This window comes from Camelus dromedarius, chromosome 3 (assembly GCF_036321535.1).
Source record: "Camelus dromedarius isolate mCamDro1 chromosome 3, mCamDro1.pat, whole genome shotgun sequence".
Classification (NCBI taxonomy): Eukaryota; Metazoa; Chordata; class Mammalia; order Artiodactyla; family Camelidae; genus Camelus; species Camelus dromedarius.
This window is the reverse complement of record NC_087438.1, coordinates 93569787-93589484: the sequence shown is the minus strand read 5'-3', so window position 1 is coordinate 93589484 and position 19698 is coordinate 93569787. Positions and strand designations below refer to the sequence as shown.

The 19698-nt window shown below is 42.2% G+C and overlaps 1 protein-coding gene and 1 long non-coding RNA gene across 3 annotated transcripts in view; one reads left to right on the top strand and one right to left on the bottom strand.

The window, feature by feature from the left end:
• Positions 1 to 11542, top strand: part of SAR1B (secretion associated Ras related GTPase 1B) — a 28041-nt gene extending 16499 nt beyond the window's left edge. Inside the window, exons 4-7 of one of the 2 annotated variants that reach the window (XM_064484290.1) lie at positions 2596 to 2661; positions 4142 to 4245; positions 5308 to 5439; positions 11037 to 11542. In XM_064484290.1, the coding sequence (XP_064340360.1) occupies positions 2596 to 2661; positions 4142 to 4245; positions 5308 to 5439; positions 11037 to 11048 (314 nt within the window). In that variant the 3' untranslated portion in view covers positions 11049 to 11542. Of the gene's footprint in view, positions 1 to 2595; positions 2662 to 4141; positions 4246 to 5307; positions 5440 to 6630; positions 10474 to 11036 lie in introns of those variants that run through there. The other variant, XM_010981568.3, reaches the window with a different exon arrangement.
• LOC105090332 (uncharacterized) lies at positions 6820 to 19573 on the bottom strand. Its single transcript, XR_837251.3, has 3 exons — positions 19434 to 19573; positions 15004 to 15233; positions 6820 to 7802 (listed from the first exon to the last, which is right to left on the bottom strand). It is a non-coding gene; the product is annotated as an uncharacterized LOC105090332 (long non-coding RNA).
• Between the last annotated feature and the right edge of the window lie 125 nt (positions 19574 to 19698).

Here is a 19698-nt window from a genome sequence, read left to right as displayed (position 1 = left end):
GAGTATGTAAAATTGTCTACAAAAACAGCAGAATTGGAAGAGACTACACAGTGGTCTTATATTAGGTGTAAGTCATTTAAGAATGTTTTTGATGTTGCCCTTATTTATTTATTCAACAAATATTTATTGAGCATCTGCTTTATGTCAGACATTGTTCTAAGTACGAGGCACTAGGAGTAAAAGCAGTGGCATAAAACATGCTGTTTTATGCTGTTCACGTTCACTTCAGCTTATACTTTTCAACTAATTAAAAGCATATGTGAGGAAGGTAACACATATCTACCCTATGATCTGTCAATTCCACTACCAGGCATTTCTCTAGGATAAATGCAGACATATGTTCACCAAAATCCTTGTAGAAGAATGTTTGTATCAGCTTTATTTGTAATAGCCCCAAACTGGAAACAGCTCAGATGTCCATCAAAAAAAGAATGGATAAACAATGAAATTCTGCTCAACCAGAAAGAGGAATAAACTATTGATACATACAATGCCTATTATATGGAAGAGGCTGGTCACAAAAAATTACATATTGTATGAAACCATTTATATGAAATTCTAAAGCAGGCAAGACAAACCTGTGATGATAAAACTCAGATCTGTGCTTGCTTCTGGGAGTGGAGGTGTGGACTGACTGGGAAGGGCAAGAGGGAACTTGCTGGGATGTTAACAGTGTTTTGTATGTTAGTGTATCTTAATCAATCAAGTTGGGACTTCTTTTATAAAGCAGAGAGTGTACTGGGGATTATAATCATAGGGATAGTTTACCAACCACATCCAAGCATTATCCTTATGGAAAGGATAATGCTTTGAACACAAATTGTACTAATTATTCATCAGTTGGCAGTCTACATGCAGAATTTTTTAACAGGATAAACTACTCTGAGGCCTCAGCAGTTATACAAAATAGTTAACAGGTACACTGAACCTTTCATTGTAATTGTAGGGGGCTTCTGCCTTTAGCCATTGGGAAGTAACAGAGTCTGAAATTACCCTCTCCCTGTAAGTGACTAGAAAACTGGACAAAAATATATACTAAAACTGTTTTCAGATATTTGGCAATAGCTAGCACAGGGCTCTGATTCCTAAGAGAAGAAAGACAAACTCTTCAATTTTTATCACAAGACAATTTTCAGACCGTGATGTAGGGAGAGGAAACCCAAACATAACCCAGTAGTTTTCCTGAGTTGAGGAAATAGAGACCAGAATTTGCGGAGGCTGAGGTGACTGGAATTCTCTGGGCAGATTACCACAGGGGAAGGAGCTCTGCAGGGACAGAACTCCAGAAATTTTCATGACTGAATACCAATCTGCATATGTAGGGTAAAACTACACATGGCCAGTCAAAGAACAATTTCTGGAGAAAGATAAGTTACAGCGGAGCTGTTACTCAGATAGTTCCCAGGGCTCACATGGGGCCGAGAGTTCCTGTTCCGATCAGCCAGAAAGGACAGATCAAGCTGAATACACAGGGCATTCAATAGAGACTCCAAAAGGATTGTATCTTAGTTATGGGGCTAACATGGCTCCGAAGTAAAGACTACTTTACATCTACCCTAACAAAACTTAAAAACTGATCCGCAAGCAATTTAATTGCCTGCCAGAACAAAGTCCAACTTTCTTCAAAAGGATACAGTGAAATCCAGCATCCAATTGAAAATTACCACACACGAAAAGCAGCAGCAAAGTGTGAGAACGCCATAACCAGGAGAAAAATCAATTAGTAGAAACAGATTGTAACAAAGATGATGGCAGAAGTCACAAAGATGATGGAATTATGGAATTAGCAGATAAGGACACTGAAACAGCTGTTATGAATATGCTCAAGGTTTTAAGGGAAACATGAACATAATGAGGAGAGAAATGGAAGGGGTAAGACAGAACCAAACGGAACTTACAGAAATGAAAAATAAAACATCTGCAATAAAATTTCCCTGGATAGCATTAACAGCAAGTTAGACAGTGCCAGTACTGCAGAAGGAAAGATCAGTGAACTTACATCAACTCAACAGAAACTAAAAGAAGCACAGAGAGAAAAATGAACAAAAAAAGAAAAAATGAACAGAGCCTGAGTAACTTGTGGGACAATAGTAAGCAGTCTAGCAAATCTATCATTGAAGTCCCAGAAGGGGAAGGAAGGGAGCAGAAAAAAAATACTTGAAGAAATAATGGCCAAAATTGGTATTACACTTGTTTTTGTCATTGAAGACTGTCACCTGAGAAATATGACAGCCATGAGAGAAAATTGTTATTTCATCTTTATCATTTAAGATGAATTGTAGGAAAAATTACTAGGTTTGGCCAGTCACTTGAATTCACAGCAGATGACTGTCAATTTCAGCAGGATTACTAGAGAGGGAAAGATAAGTGTGGGATTTGTGGTGGGTAGTGAATATAAGAATTGAGTATTACCATTTACTTATATTATATTTTCAATATGAAATGGGATATAGTAGTTAGAACAAAGAATTCTTTTTTTATTTGAATTGTTTGACCTTATTTACAATTAAAGTAAATCAAATATTAAGTGGCAGTATATACCAGAAAAGGATTTCTGATTCTCGTGTTGTTAAAATATTTTGTATCATTATTTAGCTTCAGAAGAACTAACCATTGCTGGCATGACGTTTACAACTTTTGATCTGGGTGGGCATGTTCAAGGTAAGATTCTATTACTCTTATAGAGTTGCTTTGTTTTATATTACTTAATAAAAATGTGACCATTATTTTCCAGTACATGAAATCTCATTCTTTTCAAGGAAAGCCAGGGTATTCTTAAAATTTAGGAATTTATTACCCACAGATAAATGCTTTAAATGCAAAGAATGATTTTCATGATACTCCAGTTTGTCTGAAGTGCTTTTGGTGGTAAAGCATATGAGTAAAATTTAGCCTCCATTCCTTCTCTCCAGTTCGCGTCTCGCTTGCTATCATAATCATGTTATGAATATGTTATTGCTCCATATGAAAAATTGCAGTGGTGAACTCATACGTACAAAATAAAAACCAAATTTACTGACCAGGCATTCATGATCTCTATGCTCTGATCCCAGTTTGTTTTTCTAGCTTTTATTTCCCACTATTCCTTTTCGCATTCTCTTTATTCCAACCAAACCAAACCTCTTGGTGTTCTTCTACCTCTGTGCTCATGCCATCCCCATCTGCACTTAAGTAACCCACCTTCAGGGCCCAGTGTAAGAGGGGCTGCCTCCCCTGAGAAGCCACTCCCAGGTTGGGAGTGCTCTCAGCTATACTAACATAGCACTTAGTGCATTTGTATACATGTCTATAGGTTTGGAAAGATTGTCTTCTTTCCTCTAGCAAACTTCTGGGACTGAAATCCTAGCCATATTTTTAATATCCCCAAAAGGTCTTGGCAATACCCAGCACATAGCAATTCATAAGTAATGAATATTACAAAGCTTGCTGTGGCTAGTGAAAGCACATTTGAGATATACATCAATTGTTTGAAATATACATAAAGTACTTTCTAGAATATAATGATTAGAATTAGAACCTAATGGAGTTTGTTAGAGACTTCATTTCTATTATTGTTATTTTAAGATATATTATAAAATTGAAGTCAGAGAAAAAAGTTACTTTCCCCTAGGGTGCCCCTGAAATTATTTTCTTTTCTTAGAATGTCATGGAAAAACTTACTCTAATGGTTTCATAAACTTTAATTTCTGTTATGAGTGGAACAATTTGCTTTATTATTTTAACTTAATAATTCTGTACCTGATACTAATTTCCTTCTGTCACTGACTCCAAATTTATCACTGGCAAAAAACTGACAAACTAGGAATGTCAAAAACTGAATACTGCATATAAAAAATAGTAGCAGTTCTCCAGTGAACTTAATGTGCATCCTTGTCCATTGGTAGCAAATGTTAATTCTAACATGAGTAAACTGGGCAGAGTAAAGTATTTGACTTGCCTGTAATCGAGGGAAACTTGAACTTTCTTCTTTGGTCATCTGGAAAGATTTTTGGCAATACTGGGTAAAAAATTAACTTGAATACATAGCAAAATAGTAGCAGCTAAGGGATAATTACACTTGATATCTTGTTGGACTCTTCCATCAAATCATCTCGTAGGTTTGACAAGCAAATAAAATCTAACTCCTGATTGTTTTTGTTAGCTCGAAGAGTGTGGAAAAACTACCTTCCTGCTATCAATGGCATTGTATTTCTGGTGGATTGTGCAGACCATGAAAGGCTGTTAGAATCAAAAGAAGAACTTGATGTAAGTTAAATAATTAAAACTAAACATAGTGGAATCACTCTGGTAAGCCTGAGGAAATAGGTTGGAGATGTAAGTATCAGAGTGTGGCTCTTCTGCAGCTCTGATGTAACTCCCAACAGTTTGTAGAGCTCAGTGATTACCCTGCTTAGAATGCAGGAGTAACTTGGAGTAATTGTAGCTGTTGAGGAAGTACTAACACAGACTTCCTTCCTGAAGGCTTGAGCTCACTCTGTGCAGAGTGTGCCTTTATAGTGTATTTCACGTGTCCCACATTCCTACAGTGGCTTGATCTTAAGCCCCTGGTCATCCTGGGATGCTGGTTTCTTCAGGAGTTGGCCAGAACCTGGAAATGGTATAACATGCTATCTTTGTCACCACTCTCAGGAGTGACCAGGGCCACATGCTGCCACGTCCTCTCCCCTCTCTCAGTTCAGATGCTTCAAAAAGGGGCTTGGGAACAGCAGGCAAGGCCGGTGTTAGATCTGGCACAGAGAAAGCAGGTCTGTGACTTGACTGAAGGTTGACCTGACCATTACCTCTGCCCAGTGCAGGCAAACAAATACTTGTTCATGTGGAAAAGTCCAGGTAGGTTCTGTGGTCGTGGAACAGAGTCAGGGAATTCCTGAGTTCCTACTTTGTGCAAGGTACTGTGCATATTACCTCCTTTAATTCTCAAATCAACTCCATAAGGTAGGTGCTACTAATGCAGATTCTCTTTGAACTTCAGTAAGGATTATTGGTCTAACATCTCACCACTTGGAGGCAATAGAATTAGAAATGAAGCCAGGTGTGCATGCCTTCAGAGTGTTGGGTCCAGTCACTGTACCTCACTGATCACAGAGTGAGTAGAGTGAGCATTTATGGAAGGAGACTTAGGGCGGCAGAAGAATTGAGCTACAGGTTCATTGAGCTCACTTTCAAATGTTGGGACAGTCTGCCAAAGAAAATTGGCCAAACAGACATGAGATGATAGAGAGAGAGTCCTTGATACCCATTTGGTATCTTGTCAAAATGAGCCCTTTAGATGGTTTCAGTATCTTGTCTTTTTTTTTTTTTTTTCAGTCCCTAATGACAGATGAAACTATTGCTAATGTGCCTATACTGATTCTTGGGAATAAAATCGACAGACCTGAAGCCATCAGTGAAGAGAGATTAAGAGAGATGTTTGGTTTATATGGTCAGACAACAGGAAAGGTAAAAAAATATACATATATATATATTTTTTTGACAGGTGTGAGTATTTCATTCAGTACTACAAATGTCTTTTTATTTTCGTTATTTATTTCTAATTTTCTGAAATAGTTTGCTCTAGCACTACCCCTAACAGCATTCATGCTTATCAGTTCAGTTGGTATAGTCTGGCTTCATTTTAACTTTTTTCTTAAAAACTGTCATTTATACATTTGGGTTGTTTTTTTAATGTCCTCATTTATTTTCTTTCTACCACTGAATGAAATCTTTATCTTGGTGTTATCAAAAATGTCAGATCTCATGATTACAGGAAACTAAATGAAAGCTTTCAGGTTTTATTTATCATAATTTTTCAGAACTACCACCAAATAGTATACTTGAATGTTTAAGCACACCAATAGTGTATTTAGGCCCCCAGTTCAGTGTTTAGGCTCTCAGTTCACCAGAGATAAATATAAATTGTAAACTTGGCCATAGAAGTGTTCTGGGGTTTTCTGAACATATACTTTATAATAAGCTTAAATAAATTATTTTTGCATTCATTTTCATTGGAATTTGTTTGGGGGAAGGACCTTAGTATTGAAAAATCCCAGAGTTTACTCTTTCAGAGTAGAAAAATATTGCAGCCTATGGAAGAAGGCTCATGTGTTAGATAAAGTAGACTTTGGTCTATTCTCTTTTTCTTTTTTAATTTTTATCTATCTATCTATTTGTTTATTTATTTAGATGGGGGAGATAATTAGGTTCACTTATTTATTTTTAGAGGAGGTACTGGGGATTGAACAAAGGACCTTATGTATGCTAAACATGCACTCTACCACATGAGCTACACCCTCCCCTCCTCTTTCTCTTCTTTTTAATAAGTCGACTCTACATTAATTTTAAGGAATGCCTTGTTTAGTCATAAACCTACTCAGAGAATGTTTGTCTTTAATATTGGTGAAGCCAGTTGGGTAACTTGAATTTTTTCTAAGTCACAGATTATTTTCATTCTTGTGTGCCTCACAAGCTCACCCCTGTCCCACCGAGGGGACATCCTGTCCTACAGTAGAGAGGAGGAAGCTTCCTGCATGTTTAGGGGACGTGGATGTCCAACAGCCCAGCCACGGCTTTATCACAGTCACCCTTTGTTATAAGGTGTACGAGCTGCAGTTCTACTGGGTCATCCAGCATCACATGCATCTTCTCTTCCAGGGCAGTGTCTCTCTGAAAGAACTGAATGCCCGGCCCTTAGAAGTTTTCATGTGCAGTGTGCTCAAAAGACAAGGCTACGGAGAAGGCTTCCGCTGGATGGCACAGTACATTGATTAACAGCAGTCGGCATCAGTTCCAGGTCTCACTATTCAGGCCTACTCAGAGATTTGATCACTCAACATGCATAACTTGAATTCAATAGACTTTTGTTGGTTAGAAAACAGATGTTTTTTAGATTATTAATATTCTATCAACTTAATTTGAGTGAGAATTGAAAACTGATACAAGTAAGTTTGAATATCACAATGTTAGCTTTCTAATTCCATAAAAATAGTTTTTACAGTTTATAATCTGACATTACCCTCAGCACCATTTATAAAGAGCAACTTTCCAGAGTACATTTGAAGCACTTTTTAACATGAAACTACAAATATAAACCATATTTAAAAGCTCATGATGTTAAATTTTTTATGTACTTTTTTGGAACTAGTTTTTAAATTTTAGATTATATGTCCACCTATCTTAAGTGAACAGTTAACAATTAGCTTACTGATTGCATGATGCCTTAAAATTTTCAGTATTTTTTCTTATGCAAACGTCATGCAATAAAACAAACTCTAATGTTTGGCATTCTTGTTGGGCAAATGTTTCATTGTAATGTGTCTTATCTAGTTAGTATGCTCTGAAATTTGGCCTGTTTCATATTATACATATGAGGGGGTTGCTGGGAAAGGAGATTGCTTCAGAATATTAGAATAATGTTTAAGTCCCAAGAGGCTTTGCATTTACCAGGAGACAGTTGTTTGATTATACCTTATACCACATTAATCTCTGAATCGTACGTATTTTCATCAGTAACACTACCATTACCAGTGCTGATGGGGTCTGTGTCCTGGTCCCTGTCAGATCGGCCTTCTGAGGAAAACCACGCCTTCTGGTACAACACAAGGTTCATTTTTGGTTTGATAGGCCCATTCCAGTTGTCTGGTTCTGAAGTGCTCCAGTCTTATTGGCGCGTAGTTTGGTAATCTGTGCCTCTTCCCCACGAGTAGTGACAGGCACCAGTCCCCCACAGATAGAGGTACTCCCCAGTCTCTTCATACTTAATGGTACTCAACCAGGGCAAGTGACAGGTGGGATCTTGTGCGCAGTTTCATCACAGAGGCCTGCATCTGAGGAAAAAGAAAGGCTGTTCTGCTTCAGTTGTCACTGAGATATGTGGGGATTTTGCTCCTATCCCATGGCTCTTTTGCATTCTTTACCATATTTGATTTCTTGGTGGGAAGAAAATGAATTCATGTATTTTTCTTTTTTTCTCAGTTACTCTCAACTAGCTCTTACTTTATAGCACAGACGCTTTTGTTTTTGGATATAATGCTTACCATGTGATAGTGTCTACAAGCCTCACTGACAGACTTTCTAATAAGATTTTAGTTAGCTTTTTAAAGCATTTTAATTTCCTAAGAAAATTGGGTTCTTTTTTTCCCTGAGATTTCCATAATTAGATGAAAAACAAGTGCCAAATATTTATTTTTAAAGACTCTCAAGTTTAAGATTCCTCCCTTGGTTATAAACCAAGGTTTTATAGTATTTAACTAATTCCATTGAGAATAAATTGCTCTAATTCCATCAAAAATAATTTTAATATCAAAATTAGTGTTTTCTCTAGCGGTTGCCCAAATCAGTCCTTTCTGTCATCAGTAATATAACATGAGGCAAATAAGGATTGAGGGATGTACCTGGAAGGAATTACTAGTTAGCTAAATCAACAAGGTTTTTTCACCGTAACATTTGGTTTTAGGAATGTAGCTATTCTGTTCCACTTTCAGCTTCCTTCTACATGAAAATAAAGAAGCCCCCTCCCTGCCTAGAACATCAGTAGCACTATGGGTAAAGTAGGAAATGACATTTCAGCCTCTTGTTCTATTCTGCCAGGTATGTTTAAAGTACTCACTTTAATGTCCTGACTGAACAGAATGAAGCCTTATTAAAAGTAACTGCCTCTCGCTGATGGTATCTGTTCTCAGTATTTACAGGGACATGCCTTTCTTCAAGTATTTCCTAGTATCTATTGTGATACTTGAGAAGTTAATTGTTTGTGTTATAAATTGGTGTACAGGAAAAAGCTTTCTGGTTTCTCTAGAGGGGATTTGCTTCCTGGTACGAAATGTCTTGCTCCAGAACGCTCACTCTAGGTCTGTCACTGGGATCAAAGAAACAGAGTCACTTTCTGGACCACAGTTAAACTGTGGATATTTTCCCAGTCATGTGAGAGTCTTAGGGCCTGAACCTCTGGAAATAAAGCTGCACGTAGCAGCAGCGAGCTTTCCGCCAGCTCCCGGGAAGTGGGACTGACAGTCCCCCATCCAGCTCTGAGAGCGCCTCAAGCACACACCAGGATCCCTGGTTCTTTCAGGAAAGTAAGTTAAGAGAAGGGCAAGAAGCAGTAGAAGCATATATTCTCTCTACGTGCCTGTGCAGGTGTGTGCATTTGTGGAGTATTTTTCAGGTAAATGCTAGTCTGGGGGACATGGGTTAATTTTGTACCTCCCACTGCAAATGGTGAACATGTAATTAACACTATTGTATTACAAGACTGGAGTTCATATAAAGCAGGAAGTGTTCAAAATATATTTTAGAATCTTAAGTCCAAAACTCTAAAAATATTAGACCTCAGCTGGCTTTTCTATTTTTAAAGAGACTCTTAACCCCACACCTGTTTCAGTGACTGCTGGTATACTTTTGAGTAACTGGTTACATGGATGGATTCCAGTTTATCTCGGTGAATTTTTAGAATTGGGATTACAGCATTTTAAAATTGTGGCACAGACATTTCCTAAAGCAGAGGGAAAAAATATTCTGCACCATTGGCTTAGTTGACCCAGCATCTCTGAGTGCCAAAGAAGTATGAATTTAGATGTTGCCTGCATAGATCTAAATTTTAGTTTTGTGTGCCTGTGTATGCATACCAATATACTGTGGTTTACAACTGATACACAGAACATTGTTTCTTTTCCTTCATTTTCAGCTGGCTCACACTTCTCTACAGTGCTCATAAACTACTTGTAAATCATTAAAATAGGGTAATAGCTGTGATAATAGTGTTTCTTGCCTTCTGCAAAATGATTTGATTAACCACATTCAATTCCAGCATTTTGGAAAGTTCCGTCATTAAAAACAGTATACTTCTACTTGACATGATTTAAGAGTTTCAGGAGATAGGTGTACATTTTCTGAAACTGTATATTATATGTGACTCAATGTGGAATTTCAGTCTTGTTAGTTAACATGACTGAAGTTTGCAAGGACTTATTGCCAAATAAATTTTGACCAGAATATAATGAAAGTAGCTAACATAAAGGGAAGTCATTCAGATTAGCTCATGTTGATTTTATTTAGAATATATTGTTTGGATCATTTTAAACATGTAAAACATTCAAAAAATCTCCAAGAAAGCATTAAAAAATAGAGATTAGCAAATATAAACTTATTGATGAAAAATTAATAGGGAATTAAAGGTTTTTTCTATAAACCTTTAATTTTTTATTTAATTTTTTTTTTTTTTTTTGCTATAAATTGAAGAGTGCAGAAAACTGTATCTTCAATTAACTAAATTCTCAAAGCTACATATTGATGCTTCTGGTCACTTTAGTCACTGTGCTTCTTTTGAAATGCAAATTAGTGCTTTATAACCAAAAAAAGAAAGAAAGAGAAAAAGAAAGAGAGAAAGAAAGAAAAAGAAAGAGAGAAAGAAAGAGAGAAAGAAAGAGAGAAAGAAAGAAAGAAAGAGAAAGAAAGAAAGAAAGAAAGAAAGAAAGAAAGAAAGAAAGAAAGAAAGAAAGAGGAACAAACTCTCGAAATACGGAACTGTGCTGCTGTATAAAGTGGGATTTTGTTAAAAAAAACTTGTTTCCACTCCTGAACCCTGCAGCTGTCCCCATCACAAAGCCCCAGCCTGCTCCTGGATAAAAAGATCCTGATTTAAAGGGAACCTGAGTCTACTGAAGATGCAGTTCTGAATCAACTAATTTTTGTCCTCATAATTTAGAACATAAGTAGCTAATATATTTAATGCCACTGACTGATTGTTCTAGGCTTTGACCACACTTTTAAACAGAATCCAAAGTAATCACAGTAAAGGAAGCAAATTTATCGAAGGAAAACTTTGTTTCAGGAGTGCCCTGTCCCAACTAGATTTGGGGGCAGAAATGAGAAAGGCTTTTGAGTGATTTCACACAGAATTATTATCTTAGGAAAAGCTGCACTGGAGTGGATAAATTCTTCTCAGTGTGCATTTTAAATGAGGAGGAGATTAGATTTAATTTTAGTTTTAAATATTTGGAGGTAAAGGAAGGTGATAATTCTACAGGTTTTGACATACAAATTGTCCTTGAAATTGTTTTCAGTGTCAAGTGTGAAGATTCACATCAGAATGGCCATGTGGGTTTCTGGATTCCCTGGTGCTGCTCCTCACCTGAACTCATGATCAGTTTCCATACTGAGGCAGGAGCACGCAGGGTGCATGTAGTCAAGTTAATTTAAAAGTGATCAAAGTGTTTTCTGTGGCGAGGCCTTCCTTCAGTATTTGGCTGAATGCAGAGTATGTTGAAATGGTAAGTTGGTGATAAGTTTTTCATCACTAACCTTGTTTGCACTTTTGTACACCACTGCTTGCACTAGCATCTTAGTGTGAATTTTAACAGTTGTTTTACAGTGTATACAGATGGTTAAGCATTAATTTATATGAAGATATTTCTGTTTACCTTTATGTATTTTACAGCTACAATAGATGGTTAAATGTTCTTGAATTGTGTTTGTATGTTATTTTGATTATGTTATATTATCTTTTCATCCCCTATGAATTTGAGTGTCAGGAATAGAAAAATAAAATGCTTACTTGGTCTTTGAAACACTCTGGTGTCAAGTTCCATTCTTATCATCCAATTGTAATTTTCATTGTGCTTATCAGAAATTTCTTGGACTTTGAAATTACTAAGATAATCAACTTGCCCTTTGTGCAAGGATTCCAAGGAAACTTTGCGTAGGTACCGAGGTCTAATTTGCCTCCTAAGACTGAAAACAACTTATGGGCAAACTGCAGTAGGACTGACTTACACAATGCCAACTCAGTGGGAATGTGAAGCAAGTCAGCTGGTTGCTTTTGTCTACGTGAAGGGTCTCTAGCTTTAGTGTGCGTCAGAAGCTCTGAGGTGGGGTGAGGGTGGGTGGGGTGGAGGGGCTTTTAAAAAAAACACGGCAGAAAGTAAAATCTCAACAAAGATTGTGATTCGGTAAATCTGGGGTGGCGGGAATCCAAATCTTCAACAAGCTTCTCAGGTGTTTCTGATGCCAGAGTGTGTAGATTTTCATTTAGGAGAAACAGTAATATAACAAAACTGGTAACACTAAATGATCATTGGCCAATCAGTGAAGAAAAAAATTAGTCATTTTGATAAGGATTATCAAGCCCCTTTTGAAACATAAATCCAAATATAAAACCCGTTTAAAGCCATCCCTTTAACCTTCCCACTATAACCAGATGCAGGATGACAACAAGCTTTGTGCTGGCTCTTTTAACACAACCAGTCACGATTTGATTACAATTGGGTCCATCAAGTAGAGATTTAGTACTGGCTGAAGTTATTTGTTGAAGCTAACAAGTAGATAGAAATAGTAAATGCACTGAAGGGACGAATGCTAAGAAAATAAAGTCCAGTTCATTTAACTCATCTTCTTGAATTGAGCTACATAGTCTTCCACTAAACTCTGATATTTGCACTAAAGGTACAAGTAATACAATGTCACAACCCCAGCAGAGTGTGAAAGGCCCCTTGTTGGGAACAGAGAAGCTAGGAAACTGTAAATAAAGTCCTTTGGGTGGTGGCCACCATCCTCCTAACCTGATGTTTAAAAACAAAAGTCCTGAAACAAAACAAAGGTCCTAAAACAGGCCCAGTTTCTGCTGCATCCCTTTTACAGGGTTCAGCTGGGGATTCAGTTAATTGACCAAGGCCTATATGTTACAAAACCTCAACTCGGTTTATTTAAAATCAGTCACCAAGGCTCAATAATTTTCTGGCTATTATTTAGTGAGCAAAGGAAGCCTTGCGCCTTGCTTTGGAATGTGGATTTTAAGATTTGGTGTATTATGGTGAAAAATTTAACATGTTTATCAAAGTCACTGACTTCAGTGATGGCATTGTGCTACTACAAACTAGCTGATAGTGTTGCAAAAAGAAACTGAAGTGCTTTCTTACTTGATCCTGTTGAAAGGGCGTGGGTTAATGGGTAACATTCCACAGTCAAAATCTTCACGGAGGGGTGGGAAGGGACAGACTGGGAGTTCAAAATGTAGAATAGATAAACAAGATTGTAGTGTGTAGCACAGGGAAATATATACAGGATCTTGTGGTGCCTCACAGCGAAAGAAAATGTGACAATGAATGTATGTATGTTCATGTATAACTGAAAAATCGTGCTCTACACTGGAATTTGACACAACACTGTAAAATGACTGTAACTCAATAAAAAAATGTTTTAAAAAAAATCTTCATGGGTGCCGTGTTTCGTGGCTGTTAAAAGTACAGAAGGGGAAGAAATCATTGGTGGTGAGGTACAGGTGACCAGAGAGAAACTGGATGTCAAAATAGAGGTTTTTGTTCACTGCTTTCTTGAGCTAAAAAGAACTGACTGTGAAAAGCAACAGTGGGATTGTAGTCCCATTTCATCCAGGATTAGCAGAATCTCAGAAACTAGAGAGATTGCAAACAGTGCCAAGTTACAGCAACATTTTTAGTATTCACTCCTGGCCCTTTGGGTTTGGGTTGGCATCTCTAGACCCACGTCTTGGTTGAGAAGCCACTTGGATTAACTGCAGTCTGGAGAAAAGCAAGTTGACTTTCCTCCATTCTAGGAACTTCACTTTTGACACCTGAATGGCGAAGAACCCCTATTTGGGGGGAAAGGACAGAACATGACAGTTCCAGCCCCGTTCTAGGCCCCAAAGAGGAAAAACAGTGGGAGCTTGTTTGCATTGAGGGACCCCACTGCACGGGGACACAGCTCTGACAGCTCTTGAAGGAAACCATAAAGGTTTCCTCCCTTTCTTCCCTGTCTGGCAGCAGATGGCAGGGGCACAAAGCTATTTAGAGAACAGTCAGCTTTTTTCCACCTCAGCATCTATTTGGGGCTGGGCTCAGAGTCATCAGTCCTCCAGGAGTCAGGTGGCAGGAGGACCCCTCTTGGATTCTCTGGGGCCTCAATCTGCCATCCTGGAAAATCAATGCCTGGCCCTTCTGATGACAAGATGAGTGGGCGGCCTTTGCCCACCACTCTATGTGCCAGTGCTGGGCTGGGCGAATAGGGGGCAGGGTCCCTACTCACCAGGTTCTCTCTTTTTTTCTCTCTCACACACAAAGCCTTACGAGTGAAAAGCTACTAGGCATCACCAGGCATTTTCCAAGTATTGTGCTGGTGCTGGATTCAGGTTCAGGCACTTGGCCTTCCTTTCTATCTACCTTTCCTCCCATCAGTCAGCAGGCATTTCCTCAACACCTGCCTGCTGAGGGCTGACATCAGATGACAAAAAATGGGCAGAGGTCTGCCCAAGGCATCATGGAATGCAAAAGGGAAGGGCCCTCAAACACTGTCTTGGTTTATAGAAAGGGGACACTGGAGCTGAATCTTGAAGGAGTTCAAACTGGCTAGAGGAGAAGGGGTAAGAGAGATGAGAGGACAGTCCAGGCAGGCAGAAGAGCAAGGGCGAAGGCAGGGCAGAAAAGGGCGCACTGTGACTGGGGGCTGGTGGAGCTCAGTGTCTGAAGAGGTACTGTTGGGGGAGTATCAGCAGGAGGCCGGGATGGAAGGGAAGATGAGAGGATGAGGCCTGACCTGAGGAGTAGGCGGGAGAGCAGGGCCACTCCTTCCCATCTTTCAACCTGTTCCTCACCTGTCATGAAAAGTAGGCTATTTCTAACACCAATACCATTTTATGACATTTTATGACACATGACCATGTTTTCCAGCCCAAGGTAGGAGCCAGTGACCTGCCAGGAGAGCCTGCTCGTGGGGCCAGCAGCTCAGAATCAGGACATGCTATTTGAAGTTGGGACCACCTGGATAGAGATGTGTCCTTCTCAAAATGCCACACTGACCATAGAGCTGTGCACCAGAACGTGTGGCACTGACCACGGGGAAGACGCTGGTTTGAGGTCAAACTAAAACACAAGCTGAAGCTGTTGACACAACAGCTATCGCCAACCTCAAAACATCAGCTGAGGGGGTGGAAGGTGGGGCTCACTGAGGGTACCACTGGGAGAGAGGAGCAGAGACCGCATCTGTCCCCTCTCTGACCCCCCTCCACAAACCTCTTACCTGGGACTGGCTTCTCCTGCACAGTATGTGGATGTGGTGGTTCCATCCATCAAGCAGTCAGACGTGTGATGGAAGCAGAGGAGGGGGTACCTTGCCTTCTGGTCCCCTAGGAAAGCCCTGAACTTGAAAAGGCAGGTGGGCAGGGTATCCTAACTCATCAAATCACCCAAGGGCTGCCCAGTGAGCACTAGATTGGTCCTCATCTCTGTGGCTCCAGGGCTCAGGACAACCTGTGAATAGAAAGATAGTTTCAAGGCAACAATTACAGCTAAATTTAAGGAAGATGATTTTAATTTAACACAGATGGCTTAGCAGTGGGTTGCTTGTAAACTGACAGACTCTCTGTCACTAGAATTCAGAAGCTGTCCTAGAGAAGGTGGGAGGCAAGATGAGCTTTCATGCCCTCTCCCCAGTCCCCAGACCCTGAGGTCCTTATCACCTCGGAAGAGGGCTGAGCAGGAACCAGGATTGATGGAGCAGGTTGGTGCTGGTCCCACACCACTTCTTGACCAGAAAAAGTGCTCCTGGACAGTAGAGGGGTCCCTAAGATTTGAGAATACCGTCTGGTTCCTGATGTCCCTAAGCGCACACTGCTCCCTATGACATGAGCCCACTTGGGAGTCTTAACACTGGACGAGGCAGTTATCAGGCCCACCCACCACACCTCTTTCCCAAGCCTCCTAGGCTTCCTTCCTGAAGCTGGTGAGCATGAACATTATGGCTGGCATGTGAGAAACAAGGCTTTGTATACCAAACACCTGTCAACAGAACCAGGCAGTCATCCAGAGTCCCAGAATAGCAGTTCAGAATATTCACAGGTTAAGATTTATTTTGCTGAGTCACTTCTCTCCCTCCATTTCTCCTCCAAGCCCTGGTGCCCTTCTGAGCTTCGTGGTGATCACAACATTCGGTCCCTAACAATGGAACTCGCCTTCTTTGCAAAAGGGGTGGGGGTTGGGGAGAGAAGGAATTCAGCTCCCTTTGGGGTCCTAGTTGACAAGATTTCAGGTGTGCAGGATGGCCACCAAGGAGCACAGAATGCTGGGAAGGTGGGTGTTTCTCCGGCCCAGGCATCGCATGAGCTGCTTCCATGATGACCACTGGGTGCTTACTACCAGCTCCTATGCACCCCTACCCAGGGAGCTGCACACAGCCAGTCCCTGCCCTGACCCCAGACCACAGTTGTCCTGGTTGGGCCCGGGGAAGTCCTTGACAGCTTGTAAACAGTGGGGCTCAGATTCCAGGAAGAGGGAGCTAGTAAACAAATCCCTCGGCCTTGTGGCCCCTGGTCAGTGTGCCAGAGTCAGAGCGCCCTATGCCTAAACCTACGTCCTCCCTCTGACCCCTTCAGTGTTTCCTCATTCTGCTCACCTCATATCCCTGCCCATTTTGTGACTTGTAGCCGCCCTATATAAGAACTCTCATCCACATGTAACAAATGAGGAAACTGAGGCCCAGAAAGGGCAAAAATACAGGTCTCTGATTCTCCCCCTTATCTACCACCCTAAGGCCCAGAAGACTCCATTTCTAGTCGCTTTCTGCTTTGCAGTGTGGTCATGCACGAATTCTCTGGACCTGAACCGTCACATGAAACCAGTGTTCACTGAGGATGGAGGGAGAATAAGGAGCATCACCAACTGAACCCCTAGATCTGGGCAAGCCCACCCTAGAATTGCTATCACCCAAACCGCAGAGTCCCCAACCCTGCCCGCAAGGCCTCTGCCCCCTTCCAACCCTGGAGGACGGATGCCTCATTTTCCTTCCAGTACTTCACCCTGTCACCATCCCAGCCAGACCTTGTGTCCCACCAGGTGATCACCCGCGGCCTATGCTGTGCTCCTACAGACCCCTCACCTGGTGACAGATGAGGCAGCGGCCACAAAGGCTTTCTGATTGTGTAAAGGCCCCAAGCTTCTTCCAGCTCTTGCTCTGCCCGAGTCCAGTCTGGAGGCTCACCTAGTGCCCTGTGTCAGCCAGCCCCACCCCACCCAGCAGGTCCTAAGGTAAAATAAAGGGCCCCAGCAGGCTCTTACTTGACCCTCACTGACCACTTCCCCTGACCATGGACATCTCCCCCAGAACCTAGAGATCTCAGTATTCCCATCCTCTTCTCCCATCCCACAGATGGGAAAACTGTACATTAAGTCAATGGCAGAGAGAAGACTAGCACCCTGGTCTCCTCATCCTGGGTCAGCCATATTTCCTACAGCACTGTGCAAAAACCTTGGGGGTGGGGTGGGGTTAACAATCATAAAAAGATGCCTTGAGTTTGAGTTTGATTGGGGGGGGGGAACCCAGGGGCATCATGGGTAGCCCAGGAAGGGCAGAGAGGCCCAATATGAACTTTTTACTTTTCAATGTTTCAGAATGACTTATTTTTCCTTATCATCACATTTTTTTGTTGCAACAAAGCAGTTGTGCATTAATAAATGTAGCAGGATTTTTTCTCTGTATTCTTTTTTTAACTGTGGCAAAAATTACACATAAAATAAAATTTACCTGTCCAACAATTTCCAAGTGTGCAGTATGATACTGTCAACTGTATGCAGACTGCTGTGCACCTGAACCCCCATCTTGTCTCTGCACCCCCTGAACAACTCCCACCACCTTCTCTGCCCTAGCCCCTGGCAACCACCACTCCACTTCCTGTTTGTGCGTTTGCCTAATTTAATACCTCATATCAGTGGAATCATTCAGTATGTGTTTCTCTGTGACTGGTTTATTTCACTTAGTATAATGTGTTCAAGGTTCATCCATGTTGTAGCCTGTATCAGAGTTTCCTTCCTTTTCAAGAATGAGTAATATTCCATTGCAGGTTCTACAACATTTTCTTTATCCATTAATCCATTGATGGACATTTGGGTTGTTTCCACCTCTTGGCTGTAGTGAATAGTGCTGCAACCAATGTGAACTCTTTACATGCTGCCCTGTGTCAGATAATAAATGGGTCATGGGCCTCAACAAGCTCTAGGGAGCAGGGTCCCTTCTAGGACACCTCGGAGTTCTATTCATCCTTGGGCTGGGATGCAAGCAACAGGGGCTGTAGCTTGATAAGAAAGGCACAGGTTGGGTTCTGTATGTCCTGGCCAATGGCTGCAGCCCCTTTCCCTTGCTTGCACACTGCAGGGGTTAACATGTTGGGGCTGTCAGGACAGTGCTGGATCTGCTCGTTTATACACAATGGTAAACTGCTCACTAGCACCAGCTCTTTGCCTGGTACACAGTGTGGTGGGGGACACCAGGCCTCCTGCTAGGACTGCCAGGTAACATACAAGATGCAATATTTTGAACATACTTGTACTAAGGAAGCACTCATTGTCTGAAATTCTAATTTTACTTTGTGTCCTGTATTTCTATTTGCTCAATCTGGAAACCGTTCCTGCTACCCACTGTAGCTATTACCCACTGCTACCCTCACCAGCCAGCACCAGGGCCTCTGTGTCCCTACCCAGGTCCCCACAACAGGCTGGTGTGGATGCTTCTGAACTCCAGGCTTGGCATGGAGCCCTGGGTGTAGAGCACCAGCCGGATGCAACAAGCTTGCCACTTTAGTCACCTGCTTGACTAAGCCCCATCCTTTCCTCCCTCCCTTTGACTCTTGGCAGCAAGCCTGCATGAACCCCAGAAGACTGCCCTAAAATCTATATTTGATGATCTCCTCTTATCAGGCGACCCCCAGATGGTGTGTCTCTCACCAGGGGAATGAAGACTGGGGGGCTGGGGCAGGCAGACACACACAGGGGCACCTAGAGGCCCAGCACTCCCAGCGGGAAGGCACTGGCCCTTGCGGATGCCCCCAAAAGCCTGGCGAGGTGAGGCTGAAATGTGGGGGTCTCCTGTGAAGAGGAGGGCAGCTGTGAGACCACTCTGAGCAACTTGTATTTCCTGGCGCTTCTGTGAGTCCTGAACCTTCATCTCCACGAAAAGGGGCCTTTGCTGCCTCCTCTGGCAGCTCTGCGCACGGACCGGGGAGCCGGACGAGGGGCGGAGGCCGGCTCAGGGAGCGTGCGGTGCTCCCCCTGCAACCCGCTGTCGACTTCGTCCCTTTCTTCCACAGTTACAGAAAGGCAGGGCCTGGGTCCCCTGGGCCCCAGCAGGCCTCAAACAATGCCTTATCCTCCCGGGAGTCTCTTGTCCCTTAACTGCCTCCCTGTTCCTGAAGGCTGACTAGAGAAGAGCCTTCTCCGAGCTGGCCGGCAAAGGGCTATGGAGAGGGCGGCGGGGTGTGTAGGGGAGGAGAGGGCCGGGGTCCTGAGACTGGGAGTGCAAGGGTGGCCCTGGCCCCCTGCCCCGTGGGCCTCGGGACCCGGAGCTGGAGGCATCCGGGCTGGGCAGCAGATGGCGCCACAGACCCTACCTAGCAGGAGCTTGGCCAGAACAAGGGAAGTTCAGGGTGGGCAGAGAACTCCCTCCCCGCAGCCTTCACTCACCTGCCACGCAGTCTGTGTGCCCCTGTACATTGCTTTGGGACTATCGGATTAAAGTCTGTCTCCCACACTGGCCTGGTCTCTGCAGACGGGAAGGCGGTCATCCCAGGGTCCTCAGGGCCCGGTGGGCGGTGCTGGGAGCGCTGACTCGTGCGCAGGAAGGAAGCGCGGTGAGTGGGCCCGCCCCTCGCGGGAAGCGCCCACACCTGCCTTCCCCTCTGACTCCTCTGTCTTGGCCCGTTAGTAATTATTTTATATTGATTACATG